Raw genomic sequence first — 17457 nt, 5'->3', positions numbered from 1 at the left:
CCATTGCTGTTCTGTTAAGGAATTTTTCCCCTGTGCCCATTTCTTCAAGGCTTCTCCCCACTTTCTCTTTTATATATTTCAGTGTCTCTGGTTTTATGTGGAGTTCTTTGATCCACTTAGACTTGAGTTGTGTACAAGGAGATAAGAATGAATCAATTTGTATTCTTCTACATGCTAACAGCCAGTTGTGCCAGCACCATTTGTTGAAAATGCTGTCTTTTTTCCAGCGGATGGTTTTAGCTCCTTTGTCAAAGATCAGGTAACCATAGGTGTGTGGGTTCATTTCTGGGTCTTCAATTCTTTTCCATTGATCTACCTGTCTGTCACTGTACCAGTACCATGCAGTTTTTATCACAATTGCTCTGTAGTACATCAAGCTCACATTCTTAACACATATGCAGAAGACCTGTTGTAGGCCCTCACAGGCACTGTGCTTGCAACTTCAGACTCTAATATACATCCCAATCTAAAGCGAATATTCAGTTTAACAGATAAGCCTGCCATGGAGGAGAATACTTGGATAAAACTGCCAGGTGAGAAACTGTGAATTGTATTATGGTGCAGAAACAAGTGTCTTTAAAGTATAATTCCTTTATATGTTTGTTTATTGGTATTTAAGAAGCAAATAAAATACTTTTCTCTTAAAAAACAATGTGCATGATAAATGCCTTTGATACTTCTGACATATCACTTGTGAAGAGCTAACAATTTTGTGACACATACATATATACATACACACACACACACACACACACATACACAAACATAGAATCTCCTGTCTTTCATCATGTCTAATAAACATAATGATGTTAATCAACTACTTCTATTATGTATACATAAAATAATAAAAGAATAAGCATAATAGAGATAAAACTGAATTCCTTATGATATATATTTAAACAATGTAAACTTTTGCATGTGTCTTGAGAAAGAATCATCTCCCCCATAGTAATTAGGCTGAAGTTTTAAAGAAGTCTAAGAACAATAACAGTAAACCCCCCTCGAAATAAGTACAGCAATTTCTCATATGATTGGGACATGTAATGCAAGTATATGTCCTAGCCTCAAAGAACATTCACAAAAAATAGGGTCCAGTAACTTGAGGTGGATCCCATGGGCAGACTCTACAGAGATTGAAGACACTGATCTCTGACATTTTCATGCGTCATTTTGACTAAAGCCAGTTTTGTCTCTGTCCTACGCAGTATCCCAGTCTTGCCAGGGGGAATTAGTCTACTATCAAAGCAGCAATGAAGTTCTCTGAATGTGCTACAAATCAAAATGATGCTGATGCTTTTCTCTCTCTCTCTCTCTCTCTCTCTCTCTCTCTCTCTCTCTCTCACACACACACACACACACACACACACATACACACACACACATACACACACAGTCTCATGTACGTTCAAGTGCCCGTGTGTGTGTGTGTATGCATGTGTGTATGTATGTATGTATGTATGTATGTATGTATATATGTATGTATGTATGTATGTAGTATATATTCCCAGTGTATGCTCATGCATAATTACGCACACATGTGATATATGCTTGTGTACATATATATGTGGTTGTGTGAACATGTGCGTGAAGGTGCATATACACAGACCAGATGTTAACATAAGTTGCCTTTCTCCATAGGTCTTCACTTTATTTTTTAAAGCAGAATCATTCCCTGATGCAGGAGATTAATGGTGGGATAGCATTACTGGGTAGTGAACACCCAAATATCTGCCTGTTTCTGTCTCTCTAGCATTTGGAATATAGACACATGCACATCTAGTCATTCCACAGTTAATGAGATCCAAGCTCAGGAATTCATTATTATGTGGGAAGTATTGGTCATTTTTTTAAGTAGAATATTTTACTGCTCTTTTTATGTCATATTTTATGGTGGGAGCCACAGCTGTTCAACTGAATAATTAAAATATAGCAAATCTAATTGCATTTCACACTAGCAGTGGATGGGTAACAGCACTAAACTTCCAAAAGACAACAAATTAAGTATAGTAACCATATAAGAAAACACATAAATGAAATCATCAAGATGGCTGGCTTACATATACTACTGGCTGATTCATCATGGTATTTCTAGAAGCATATAGAGAGCTACTAAATGTACGCTCCATCTAGATAAGCAGAAAAATTTCAGGAGAAATGAATTATAGGCTGCTTTGAGTCAGAGCAACAAAAAAATCATGACTCTTCAACAAATTGAGCCAGTTTCTAGGCTGAGAATACTGAATGTAAGAGAGGCTAGGTTTTATTAAAGAAGCACTGTCTTATAATACGGAAGGTTTTTCTTTGTATATTTATCCTCAAAGAGACCTATTACTGGGTTAATTGTACATTGGTAAATACAATAAAAAGATCTCTTGGAGCCTGCTATAGACTGGCAATAAGTTAGCATAATTACAGATGATTACACATAACGTTGTGTCCCCCAGTTGATGCAAAACCATAAAGAGATTAGAGTCAATTTAGCCAATATCTGACTAATAGTGGGTTCACACAGTCTTCAAACTCATCCTGTGGTTATTTCTACAGTTACAGAGTGCATATTTTGTATAAGTACAGTTTTAATTTAAAAAAATTATGTTGGTTCCCTGATCTATTTTTGGAACAGCTAAGTAGAAGGCATTAAAACAAAATCTATGAAAGAAAATAATGAACCATAAACTACCTTTCATCCTTGGAAAGTTTACATAAATTAGCATCATCATTAAAGACCTGAATCATAGTTTTCACCATGTATCCATTTATTTTTATTTATCTTGTACATAAAATGGATGGAGAATGATAGATGATTATATTGAACTTAATCAGATAGTGACTCCAGTTGAAACTCTTCTACTACATGTGATTACTAAGGAGATTAACATATCTCTTAGTATATCTGACATATATCTACTAATCTTGCATATGCACTGTTTTCTTCATCCCTGTCCATGAGCAAATAAGCAATTTGCTTTCAGATGGAAAGACTCGACTTGACCACCTCAAGAATGTAGTAATTCTCTAGTCCTGTATCACAGCTTACTGCATAGGGATGCTGCTCCTCCATACCTTCAACAGGATATTACAGTGGTCACTCATACTGATACTCAAGCAAGTAACCAAGGGTAGCAGCTACTGTTTACTTGTTGATAAATCCCATGTGTGTCAAGAGGATGAGAAGAAAAGCCAATAAAAATCTAAAGGCCAGCTACTTTATTAAAATTTCTGGAGTTCCAGTGATATTCAGCATTTAAATTTTCTTTTTCTTTTTAAGGTTAAGGATAAATTGTTGCAAAAAAAAATTCTTGCATATGGAACCAGCTACCATCAAGAAGGAACTGCAGCATTTAAAAGGAGTATTTGAATTTTGAAGGCAGCACATGTTTCTATTTTGTCATGTTGGCCCAGAAAAAGAGAAGCTCTATAGCATATCCAAGCCACATCATACAGTAGACCTGATATTATTTGAGGTGCTAATGGCAGTTAGCAATGCTATTCAGGGGGTATAATCAACATCTATAGGGAAATACAAGTTGAGGCCAGTAAAATTTGCCAACAAGGTCATCATCTACAGAAAACTAATCTCTCTTAAATAGATAGTTCTTGCACTGCTTCTTGATTTTAAAGGAAACCAAACATGTGAAAATAAGAAAAAGCCACTAGGTTAACATGCAATTAATGTTGCCCCTTGTGAGTTCTGTGTTATTGGTAACATTGGATAAACACAACATCAAATGTAAGTAGTATACAGAATATGCCCTCTGTAGAATATGCAGTGAGTTGCATGAAGACTACTAAAATGTCTATTTTCCCTACTCCTGCTATGATGTCTTTTGTCCCCAGCCATACACGTATGGCCTCAGGATATATGCCTTATGATTAGTTTACTGAGAAAGGAGAGATTAGTACCTAATTAACAGATGATGCTACGTGCTCTTTATGGGGTGCCACTTGGCAGGAGTCTGACATTGGCCAAGGACAAGAAAATGGGATTCAGGCAAGAATCTGACATTGGCCATTACAAGGAAGTAAGTAAGCTCAGGTAGGTATGTGACATTAGAGCATGACAAAAAAGTAAGTTCAGAGAGGTACCTGACATTGGCCAAGGACAAGGAAGTAGGAATCTGGTTTTAGAATAGAACAAAGACGTAGGCTCAGATATCTTGATCATCCATAGAAACAGATATCACCAGAGTGATCATGGGGCTTTGTGTTTACTGACTTGCTTGTCCTTTGACTATTGTCCTTTTAGTTCCTTATTGTACTGTTTGCCTTGAATACTTGCCTGTAATTAAAATGGTATAAAAAGCAGATTGGGAAAATTAAATTTGCCTTCAGTCTCAGAATTGACTGGGGTCACACTGCAGCATTTTCTAATTGTGTCTTTCTTTTCAATCCTCGCTCCTGCACTGGAGAACCCATTAACTGACTGAGCAGGCTTGGTCAGACATGGTGGCAGACAACATAGACTTCCGCTCAGCAAAGAGCTGAACTGATGAATACTGCTGAGTGCCAAATTTGCCAGCAGCAAAGACTATATAACTAAGCCCCTAATGTGGTACTGTGTTCCAGGGTGAGCAGCCAGTGAAATGGTAATGGTTAATTGTATTGGATGACTTCCATGATAGAAGTATTTTGTCCTTATTTTAAAATATATTAAATCTGGCATGTGTTTGCATTTCCTGCATGCAGTGTTCCTGCAGGATTATTATCCATGGACTGGCAATTCTGCAGGTAGGAGTGTCATTAAGAGTGGAGAAAATATGAAATGAATTGCTAAAACTGATAGTCAAAAATACTAGTACCACATAGAAGCCTTTCAAGTCTTCAGGTTGAAGTTGGGTCTGCTCAGGCTATGATCGTAAATGACTAACCATCTAAAGGGTTCTCTACCTGTAAATAGATGTCTATCACTGGACTATACAGTTCCTATTGTAGCTGCCAATCTAGTGAATCGTCTTTTGTATTATGCACATTCTACTGGGTCTGTCTCTCTAGAAAATTCTTGTCTAATACATTCCAACAAGCTTACTGAAAATGCTGAAAGTCTGTATGGAAAAAAATGACATTTTGAACATCATGTTTATCTTTTAATTTCAAATTTTAATGGAAAATTCATCAGGCCTTGTTTTATGGTTAATAAACTTTAGAAATAAATGATTCATTTAAGTAAGAAGACTTTTCTCCCTGTCCGATATGAAAAGAAAGCCCTAATCAATTTTTCTTCATAAAACATAGAGTACCTCAAACTTTCTTTTGTGTTGAAAGAATACATTTACTTTTCTCTACTTTTGAAGATATTTATTGTAAGAAGGTGGGGAAAGTAGATTTGTATTATACAACTTCAGAAAATTCAGTCATACAATCAATGTCAAAGAAATAAAAGCTGACTTTATGTTTATTTATTTGTTACAGGGTTAGGGCATTCACACAGCCCTGAGTGTTTGTAGAAGGTAACTTTGCCTGAATGGTTTTGTTCCTTCCTCCATGTGAGTTCCAAGGATCAAATCCCAGTTTCAAGACTTTGCAGCAGGCACCTCTACCTGATGTGATATCTTAATGGACAACTACCTTTACTCTTAGATGATAATAATGGATTTAGCTAGACTTGAGCTGAAGTAGGAAGAAAAGAAGGTTTGCTTTATTTACATTATTCATTGAATTTTATTATTGTTCTTTAAAGATACCTTAGACCTTAAATGTTCCCTATTTTCCTTTATCACTCCATCACCCTCATAGTTTAATGTATGTCCTTAAATCCCAGGCAATGAATATTATCTAAATGTGGAGGATGCTGGTAAGGAGGTGAGTTGTATGTAATTTTAAAAGTACCTGATGTCACATTTACATACCTGTCTAGGATGCAGTCCCCTAACTTAGAATAATACAACATTATTTTTATGTATGTAATGTCACCAGTCCATGGTCACTTATATGTTAAAGGTACTATTTGAAAAGGACTGAAACAACAGAGTGTATCAATACCTATAGAACAGAAAGTAGTATTGATTAGATCCTTGCGTGTATATGGTAGAAAGATAGGAATGTAGTTTTTCTAATCAATTCTCAGACGTACATAAAATATTTAGTAGTAAGTGCATCCATCTGCATTCAAATATAAATACACATTTAACAGATCTGTTTAGAAGTATGTACAATATAGTGCATATATAAAACTGTATTATGTATAAAGGTCAATTTAGAAAATAATATGCAAGACAGATCATGGGAATTCTATTAGCCATTTTAATGACGTTGGACCTTATGAGTAGCTAGAAGAAAGAATTTGTTCAGCAGTGTTGTGGCTCTGATGATTCCCTATGGCCTTTGCTGAGTTTTAATATAAATTTACATATGTGAGACCAGTCACAGGTCAGAACAGTAATTCAGGAAGAAGATAATAAAGGTTTGATTGTACTGATTGGGTTATGAATACAAACACATAAACAGGAAATATTTATGAAGTAAAAATGGGAATACATTAAGATTATTTGAATAAGGATGTATTAGAAATAAAGAGAAAATGGAAAATTGTTCTCTAATAGGGTAAAGTGTAGATAATGAAAAGCAAATGGAGAGGGAAGAGTAGCCAGTTTAAGTTGAGGAGGGATGAATCTTAAGTTGTTAATTGAACAGTTGAAAACAGAAACCTGAAACACCTAGTAAAATCAGAAATGGAGATACAATTTGGGTCTTCAGAATTTAGGGTAGATTTGTGATCTTGGCATATGTACACCACAAGTCAAGATAGAATTGAAAGCCTAAGTTAATAATGGAGTCTCTGGGTTGCTGATTGTTAAGTGTCTACACAGTGAAAGTATGTAAATATTTCATAAGTAAAGTTTAGAATCTGATGAAAATTAAAGAATATTTTGCCTTAGAAACTTCTTCCCAGACAAGGAGCAGAGACAAAAAGTAAAATTTCATGCTGAGGACTTTAATTATTCACAGACTAACAGGTTTCTTTGCTTCAGAGAAAGAAATAGCATTAGCATTTAGCACAGCAACTCTGTCATGCCACATCTTGAGACCAAGTTCTCCTCCTGAGTTATGGATCCTCATATATGTCCTGCAAAGCCCCACTGCCTTGTCTTGCTCTATTGCTGAGACCCAAGGTGCTCTCACAGATCATTCTTATCAGCATCACACTGCAAATACATCTATTATAGAAGGCTTGCTTCTGAAGTCACTGCAATGAAAATCTTTTGATGATTTCAAGGAAAGAATAAATTATAAACTGCCATTTCTCTTTATCTGGATTTATCTCCCTTTTGGACTTCAGCCTTGAGCTACAGCTATACTGGAACATTTTTTACTGAGAGTAAAAATAGAGTACATATTTTTTGAGTATTTTAGATTCAAGGGTAGCATTATCTCCAATGTTTTATTTTGTACAGAAAATGATATCCATAAGTTTATGCTGAGTGACTATGAAAATAAGTAGAGATTTTTAAAATTCAAAACAGATGGTGTCAAATGAGGATTTAATATTATTCCTCTTCAAATAAAATATTAAGATAAAGCAATTTATACAAATATAAATTAGTACATTATACCTTATTTAGTACATTGTAATTGAGTTATTTGTAACATTGAAAACATTACAACAATCACAAAATCAACATCATGTACAGTCCCTTGTTCAAAGTCAGCTTGGAGACAAAAACAACCACTATTCAATTTCTTGTTTTTGTTAACTGTGAGAGATTAGAAGGTGGCAAGTACTATGGGTGGTATATGCATGAGAGAACAATAAATGTGCTACCTGTGAGAGGAATGGGAATGTGTACATTATTAACAGTTGAGAAATATCAGGTTTAATGTGGTTTTGTAAAACCCTCCCTGAGTTTGTTTCTGAGAGCTTTGAAAGCAATTTTTACTCTGCTCAGTCTTTTCATTATCTGTCAAACCAATATGCAGAACTTTATTTAAACAATAACAGAGATATAAAATTAACTGGCAAAGTAGTTGGTTATAATTCTTGTTTATAAATAGATTTTTCCTCTGTCATTTGACTCTAAAATTTACTGAGAAAGCTAATTTCAACAAAAATATTTGCTAAGTTAAAAATTCATGACATCCTTAGTTGAGGATTCTTATGAGGTCCATAATTGATTATACAGTTTTGATTTTATATCACTGTTTATTCTACTTTGACATACTGAAACTGCAAACTACAAATGTTTGTATGTATGCCCTGCTCAAGATAAAATGATTCTATCCTGCAAAATTCCTCATGTCTTTGTTTTTTATTGGTTATTTTATTTATTTGCCTCTATGAGGGTGCTCCCCCACCCGCCTACCCACTCCTGCCTCAGCAGCCTAGCTTTCCCCTAGCTGGGTCATCAAGCCACCACAGGACAAAGGGGCTCCCCTGCCAGTAATGCCAGATAAGGCAATTCCTTTGCTACATGGCTGGAGCCATGGGTAACCCCTGTGTACTCTTTGGTTGGTGGTTTAGTCCCTGAAAGCTTTGGTTGATATTGCTGTTCTTCCTTTGAGGCTGCAAACCCCTTCAGCCCTTACAGTCCTTGCCCTAACTTCTCCATTGGGGCCCCCGCGCTCAGTCCAATGTTTGGCTGTATACATCTGTATTGGTCTGGCTCTGGCAGAGCCTCTCAGGGGACAGCTATACCAAGCTCCTGTGAGTAAGTAGTTCTTGGCATCAACAATAATGTCTGGGTTTGGTATCTGCAGATAGGATGGATTTAATAGTTGAATTGTTATCCACTGTGTAGATGTATCACATTTTCTTTATTCACTCTTCGATTGACAGACATCAAGGTGGTTTCCAGTTTCTGGCTATTATGAATAAAGCCACTATGAACATAGAGAAAGTATCCCTGATGTATAGTGGGATATCTTTTGGATGTATACCCAGGAGTGGTATAGGAAGGACTTTTCCTGGTTTTCTAAAAAACTACCAAGTTGATTTCCAAAGTAGTTGTACAAGTTTGCACTTCCACTGGCAATAGAGGAGTGTTCCTCTTGTGCCACATCCTCAGCATGTGTGATCACTTGAATTTTCCCCACTAATTTATTTATTCATTTTATATTCCAATCTAGCACTGCCCCATTCTCCCTGTCCCTCTTCTCACAGCACCTCCCCTTACCCTTTACCCTTCTACTATGGGAAGGGGGGTAGTCCCCATCTTCCTACCAACCCACCCTGGCATGTCAAGTCTCTGCAGGACTACGCACATTCTCTCCCACTGAGAACAGGCAAGTCAGCCAAGTTAGGGGAGCAGGATCCAGAGGCAGGCAACAGAGTAAGGGTGAGCCTCTGTTCCAGTTGTAGGGGGTCCTATGTGAAGACCATTTTGCATATCCAATACATATATGCAGGGCACCTACGTCTAGCCCATGTACGCTTTTTGGTAAGTGATTCAGTCTCTAGAAGTCCCCAGGGGTACAGGTTTTTTGACTACCTGTGAGGTAATTTATAATTTATTCTTTCCTTGAAAACATAAAAAGATGTTGTCTGCATGTGAGAGGAAAGGGAGTGTGTACACAAGTGTTAAGATGAGAAAAATCAGTTGAATGTTAGTCTTCTTTTGGAGGCCCTAACCCTCAAGCATTCCACAAGCCTTCCCAGAGCTCAGTCTAATGTCTGGTTGTGGGTCTCTGTATCTGTTTCAGTCAGCTGCTGGATGGAACCTCTCAGAGGACAGTTATATTAGGCTTCTATCTGTGAGTCCATGCTGAGAGATAAAGATATAGCCTAAGGCTCCAATGTTGTTGAAAAGAAAGGCAAGCCAGCAATGTGTACATATAGATCTTTTGAGAACCTTTCCACACATGACCTCCCCCACCCCCAACCAAATTGGCAGGAGCTGCTATTGTATTCATCTATGTCTGTCTCACACAGGACAATTGTGTATCCAACAGTGACAAATATAGCTGTCAACAGTGTCTTCATATGTTGTATCATTGTAACAAGTCTTTGAAGAACAAACAGACACCAAAGTCTCATCATCTATCTCTGTGAATCCACTGCCCATGAGCTTTTGACCTGAGCCATTCTGATAGGTGTAAGATGGAATCTCAGGGTCCTTTTCATTTGTATTTCCCTGATGACTAAGGACATTGAACATTTCTTTAAGTGCTTCTCAGCCATTTGAGATTTCTCTTTTTAGCTCTGTAACCCATTTTTAATTGGGTTATTTGGGTTCTTGGTATCTAATTTCTTGAGTTCTTTATATATTTTGGATAGATCTTTTCTCAATCTGTAGGCTACTGTTTTGTCCTACTGACAGTGTTCTTTGCATTACAGAAGCTTTGCAGTGTCATGAAGTCCTGTTTATCAGTTGGTGATCTTAAAGCCTGAGCTATTGGTTCAGGAAGCTGTCTCCTGTACCAATGCATTCAAGTCAATTCTCCATTTTCTCTTCTATTAGATTAATAGTATCTGATTTTATGTTGAGGTAGTTGATCCACTTAGATTTGAGGCTTGTACAAGGTGACAAATATGGATTTATTTGCATTTGTAAACAGGCAAACCTCATGTTAGACCAGCAGCATTTATTGAAGACACTTTATTTTTTTCCATTGTAATGTTTTCTCTTTATTAAAAATAAAGTATCCATAGGTATGTGAATTTATTTCTGAGTTTTTGATTCTATTCCATTGATAAATGTGTCTGTTTCTATACCAATACCATACGACTTTTATCACTTTTGTTTTGTAATACAGCTTGAATTCGGGTATGTGAAATTATCCTGAAGTTCTTTTTTTGGTCAGGATTGTTTTAGTGGTCCTGGGTTTCTTGTTTTCCATATGAAATTGATAATTGCTCTTTTAAGGTCTCTAAAAATTGAGTCGGAATTTTGGTGCAAATTGCACTGAATCTGTAGATTGCTTTTTGTAAGATGGCCATTTTTGCTATGTTAATCTTACTGAACCATAAGCATAGCATAGAAGATCTTTTCATCTTCTGATATCTTCCTTGATTTATTTCTTCAGAGTTTTGATGTTCTTGTCATGCAGATCTTTCACTTGCTTAATTAGAGTTACACAAGATATTTTGTATTATTTGTGGCTATTGTAAAGGGTGTAGTTTCTCTAACTTCTTAGCTCATTTATCATTTGTATAAAGGAGAGCAACTGATTTTTAAGTTAATTTTTATCTAACTACTTTGCTGAAAGTATTTATCAGTTGTAGGAATTCTATGATAAAATTTTTTTCCCACATGTATACTATCATATCATCTGGAAATAGCAATACTTTTACTTCTTTCTTTCCAATTTCTATACCCTTGATTTAGTTTTCTTGTTGCTCAGTGGATGTATATTGAGGATATTATCCTGAATGAGGTAACCCAGAACGAGAAAGACAAGAATGGTATGCACAAGCTTATAAGTGGACATTAGCATTAAGTACAGGATAACTATGCTATAATTCATAGGCCCAAAGATACTTGGGAAACAAGGGAAGAGGCATGAACCTCACTCAGAAGGGTGAACTAAGTAGGTATTACAGGTGGATAGAGAGAGGGAACTGGGTAGAAGAGTGGGTGAGGAAGCAAAGTGGGGTGGTAATCATGTATGAGGAGAAGGAGGACAAGAGAGACTGGAAGGGAGAATGGAAATTAGTTGGGAGCATCTCCGCGACTAGCTGGAGGTCTGAGATAATGATATAGGGAGTCTAGCTGAGATTTCTACCAGAGGGAGACAAAGAGACTGAAGTGGCCACCTTCTGTAGCCAAGAAGGACTTCCAGAGGAGGTCCCACAAAATCTTCAACTAAAAATTTGTCTTGTACACAAGATGTACAAAGATAAAGATAGAGCAGAGACCAAGGGTAGAGTCAACCAATGACTGCCTCAACTTGAAACTCATTCCATATGAGAGAGTCAACCCCTGACACTGTCTAAGGTACTCGGCTATGCTTACAGACAGGAACCTAACATAACTGTATCTGGAGAGGCTTTATCTAGCCCCAGATGGAGGCACATTCATAGACTCACAGCCAAATATGAGGCTGAGCTTGGGAAGTCTTGTGGAAGAGTGGGGGATAGAATTGAGTTAGCCAGAGGGGACAAGTACACCACAAGAATACCTAGAAAGTCAAGTAACTGGGAACCATTGGGGCTCAGAGACTGGGCTGGACATAGACAATTTATGCATTTGTGGCAAATATGCAGCTTGTTATTCATATGGGTCCCTTAATAAGTAGAGCAGAGGTTATTGCAGTTTCTGTTCCCTGCCATTGGATCCCTTTCTGGACTGGTTGGGCCCCAGTGGGATAGGATATGCCTAGTCCTGCTGGTACAGATGTCCTAGGGTGAGGTGGTACCCAAGAGGGAACTCCCCTTCACTGAGAAGAAGGGGAAGAGGCCACGGGGAGAGGCATCTGTAAGGGTAAGACTGGGAGAGGGGATGGAGGACTATGATTGTGATATAAAGCGAATTTAAAAAAAATAATTTTTGAAAAGGAAAAAAGCCTCAATGCATGCATGTATCCAATGTCAGTAGTTCAATATTTGCTTATGTAGACATAATTCTACTCTTCTACCCTATCATTAATTACCCGAAGAGGATTATCTGTAATCAAATTGCACAACAAAGCATCTACTGTTTTCTGGACACAGTGTTGGTGTCACTTTTAACTACAGATATGCAGCATGCCTTCATCTTCCTTCCTGCCTTTAAATTTATCAGTAACTTGATCTTATTGACACCATGCAAGACCCAAATAACAATGTCCAGATTAACAACTTTACCTTATTGTCTATTAATATTTCCAGCCTATTCACAATACTAGACATCTCTTATTATTTACATCAACAAAATACTAACAAGCCATGCCAGCACCTGACTAATACAGATGCAGATACTCATATCCAACCATAAGACTGAGCCTGGAGACCCTAATGGAAGAGCTAGGGGAAGTATTGAAAGAGATGAAGGGGATTGCAACCCACAGGAAGTGCAATATCAACTAATCAGAGCTCCCAGGGACAAAACCAACCAGAGTATACATGAGCAGATCCATGGCTCCAGCTACACATGTAGTAGAGAATGGCCTTATCTGGTATCAGTGGAAAGGGAGGCTCTTGGTCATGTGAAGGCTTGGTGCTCAAGCATAGGGGATGCTAGAATGGAGAGGGGAAGAGTGGGTGTGTGAGTAGACGAGAAACCTTATAGAGGCAAAGAGGAAGGGGGATATGTTAGAAGTAATGTGGAGGGAAATCTGGGAAGGGAAAAAACATTTAAAATGTAAATAAATAAAATAATTAAAAAAGAATATGATACAACATAAAGATACTTTAATTTAGGCTTCTGTCAGTTATGGTGAAATTACATCAATTAAACATAATATGTACCTACATAGCAACATATAATCATGCATATGGGTATATACCAATTTATAGATACAAATCAACTAATAGTAATATATGCAACACATTAATGAATGTGGTACATATGCTTATACATATAATGTTAGAAGGACCATGCAAATTAATGCCATGCATATTTTATTAGTTTTAAATTTTTATGTGTGTTTTATTTTTGTACATATATAATGTAATTTCTATAAGTGTATGTAATGTCATTTTAGTGGAATATGTGTATAAGTGTGTGTGTGAATTTTTGTGGTCTTGAATGAATAATTAAGGTAGACTTATTAAATATTCTTATGAGTTGATTTTTAAGAACATTGTTAGAATTACTATTTTCTCTTGCAACTTCCCATTTTGCTTCTTGAAACACAGCTTCCCTATGTCAGCATCTCACGGAATATATTTCTTAGTCCTATAATATATTCATACAAAGTGAACATACTATGTGTGTCTTCTTGGACAAATTTTAATTTATTCAATACTTAGTCTTTTAAAGCTGTGTGTTAAATCCAAATTCCTTATGGATAAATGAAGTCATACTGCATTTAAGCAGGATACTTATAAAATTTTTCAAAAACTATATTTCAATTTAGATAAAGTTACAAACATTAATTTATAGATGTAGTAGGCTAAAACTGACCACAATAATAAAATAATCACAAAATTTTGTTAATGTAGATGCAATAATAATCATGCAAGGTTTGTTTTTGTGTCAGTAAAATAGCAAAATCAGCAAGCAGAGCTCCTCTAACTGCACTACATAGACAGTAGTTAGAAGCTTCAGGATCAAGTTATAGTCATATCTTCATATCAGCTTTTTTTTTTTCAGCTGTGTTTACCCTTTTTTGTTGAGGCAGCAGCAATCTCTTCATTGGCTCGTTCAGCTTCTGCAAATTCAGTTATTTAAAGAATAAGCAATGGCTATCAGAGTCTTCTGAACAATAGCATATAGTATTATAGTCAGACTAGAATATATTTAATCAAAACATAGAATGCATATAGTGCCTGAGACACACGGGGGGCAGGCAGAGAGAGGAAAGAGAGAGGAAAAAAACATTTGTTTTGCTTTTTAATAAATAAGCTCTAGGTAAAGTCCCCTCCATGATATCAAAATTGTATTCTTAAGAATTCTTAATGCTGATAAAAGTGCCTTATTACACAAAAATAGTTGTTAAAGTATTAGTATTTAACTACAGTGTAAGTGATTTACAAATTTTGGAGAAGACTTTATAAAGGCCTTCTTTGTTCAGTTTTTAATTAGGTAGATGGTCAAGAATATTTGGCTTTGGAAGGTGAGTGTGAGCAATATTAAACATTAGTCATAATATTATTTTTTTAAAAAAAACTCCATTGTTTCTTTCAGAAATAATAACAATTTAAAAGACAAAACTTTTGTCATGTGGGATGCTTATTTGGATATCTAATAAAAAATTAAGAAGGCTGCACTCAAGATAAAATATGGACTCTGAGCCTAGAACAAAGTATTTCATTTTGAAACAGAAATAGGTGAAGCTTACTCCCTCTAAGAGCCAAACACCCCCAAAATAAAGCTCCATACCAGACATAAGAAGTCCTGTTTTGAGTTGTTGGCCAGAGCTATCTAAGTAAGCCCCTAAATATACAACCTATTGCTCATGCCGTTGGCTACAGTCCAGAGGTGAAAGCTAAAGATGCTATGCACTTCAGAAACAGTGTCCAGAGTTCCCTGAGCTAAACTTTACCCGAATGCTCCCTCCCTGCTCTAGATTCCATAGTACCAGAAAGCACCTAGCAAGCTTCCAAAGAAGAGAAGCAATGAACTGTTCTACCTAGTCATGATGCCTACGAATCCTATCAATGATCATCATTGCCCAACAACTGTACAGATTGGACATAATACTCTTTCAACAAGAGGCATACTGGTACTAGAAACCTAGCTAACTTTTCTTAGGAAGTCATGGTTAATGCAGAAGACTCTAAAACTACTAATTTAGTAAACCAGAATAAGACTATATTCCTTGTTCTTCCAGAAATACTTCAATGGTTTTCAAATAATATTCCAGTCTCTTGCTGCTCTTTCAATGATAAATACCTAAATTCAAAATTCCCTTACCCTTTCTTCAGCTCCTCATCTGGGCTGTTCCCAAATACTTCTGAGGTACATTTTAATAGAGGAGGACACTGAAGTTACTAATGTTGGCTGAACATATGAAAATATGTACAGAGCTAAAATCAGAGGATGAAAAATGTTTGTTGGCATTTTAAAGGAATTGATATAGTCAAAAGTTCAGTTTTGTCTGGCCTAAGGTAAATACTTTGGTATTTACTAACTCAACTGACTGGAGGTTATTTGTAGATAGTGTAAACTATGTGATCTACACCCTAAGTTACTCAATGTGGAAAGAATTTAAAGAAGCAGTGTTTCCAAAGACCATCAGGGAACTGATGTGTGGTATAACCATTCACAATAAAATAGAGATGATGCCACCATATTTTTAGTAAGTAGTGTGAACATATTGTCCTTATGAAGAACCACCATGGATAGTATTACATTTTTAACATAATCTATACTCTAAAACCCCAACTGTCTTGCCATCTTCCTATTTAGAGATAACTAGTCATACTATTAACCACAGCACCACTCTATCCAATGTTAAAAGTGACACATTGTGGGATCATGAAAAGCAGCCTGTTTTCTGTGCGAGCCAGGTTTAAACCCTGGAGAACCAGCAGATTAATGTGCAAGGGATGGAAGGAAGTTTGCCACATGCTCCCTGACACTAGGCTCCTGACGTGAGGCCCCAGCTCCATAATTCTGTGGCTATCAGTCTCGCAGGCTGTCCAAACTCCACCCCCATACAGGCAAAAGCCAGGTATGCTCCTCCTAATGGTTACCTGGTAACAGCAAGCTGCTTGCCCCTTCCTCTCTTTCTTGCTCTCTTACCTCTTATTCTCTCTCTCTCTCTCTCTCTCTCTCTCTCTCTCTCTCTCTCTCTCTCTCTCTCTCTCTCTCTCTCTCTCTCTCTCTCTCTCTCTCTCTCTCTCTCTGCGTTTCCTCCCCTCATACCCATATTTCCACATGGTCATGGCTGCCCTCTACTTCTCTACATTTCTCCCTTTCTCTGCCCTTCTACAATAAATGCCTGAAAACCATGGACTGTCTTTTCTCATCACAGTGTTGGAGCAATGGAGAAGGTTTCCCTCTAATGAGCCACACATCTAACCTCCCTCCAGGAAGCCTCCCTGCTCTTTAGCCACAGTTGCCACCAACCCAAGCCACCCACTGAGCAAGCTGCCTGAGCTAGCCAGACTCTCTCCTCCCCATGGTAACCACAGGGAGGTCTCTTCCCCTACCCTTTTTCCTTTGGCCCCAAGTCTGCATGAGGGTCCCCACTTTGTTCTCAGCTCTTCTGAGACATGCAGTGGCGTCTGGAATGTCCAAGAGCAAGAACCTGTCTTCCCTGGCCTCTGTGCAGTTCAGGGACCTGAGAACCGGCTCATCCATGGTGCCCAGAGGTCTGTGGAACAGAAGAGTGAGAGCCCTACTCCAGCAGGTATGTAGGGACCACAGACTGTGCCCTTTCCTCGCCTCCGGAACATGATCCCATGGCTTTTCACAATCCAATGAGGATTCATAGGGTCCACGTCACAGTCAAACTTCCTGTGTCTGCCTCACCCAGTGGCCCTAACTCTGAGCAGATGTGGGACCCCATTTTATACCCCACATCTGGCAACCAGTGTGTGGTAGAACCAGCTAAAGCGTACCCTCAGTCCAATGCCTGCCCAGGAGCCCTAGCCCCAAGCGAATGCAGGACCCCATCTTTTAACACATAACACATATATTCAAGTGAATACTTGGGGTGAAAAATGGGTGTTTGGACACATTTTTGACTTGTGCTTGAATAGAGAAAAGATTCTATATCAACTTGTAGACATTCTAAATCTAGGTTTGGCATTTTTGCCTCACTGAGGACTCTTTCTCCATCAACTTCACTTCATGACATTGTAGGGGTACTAAGAGCCCTTCATTAGAAACTTAGAACACCCAAGATACATTATGCAAAACAGAAGAAAACCAAGAAGGATGACCATTGTGTGGATACTTCATTCCTCCTTAGAATAAGGAACAAAATACTCATGAA

General features: G+C 37.4%; 1 protein-coding gene across 1 annotated transcript in view; it reads right to left on the bottom strand.

The window, feature by feature from the left end:
- Trdn (triadin) overlaps positions 1-17457 on the bottom strand; it is a 398410-nt gene that overhangs the window by 133492 nt on the left and 247461 nt on the right. Inside the window, exon 20 of the mRNA XM_029532915.1 lies at positions 14176-14223. Coding sequence (XP_029388775.1) covers positions 14176-14223 — 48 coding nt within the window. The remainder of the gene's footprint in view (positions 1-14175; positions 14224-17457) is intronic.

This window comes from Mus pahari, chromosome 21, assembly GCF_900095145.1.
Source record: "Mus pahari chromosome 21, PAHARI_EIJ_v1.1, whole genome shotgun sequence".
In the NCBI taxonomy this organism is placed as follows: domain Eukaryota; kingdom Metazoa; phylum Chordata; class Mammalia; order Rodentia; family Muridae; genus Mus; species Mus pahari.
This window is presented reverse-complemented; position numbering and strand designations above follow the sequence as displayed.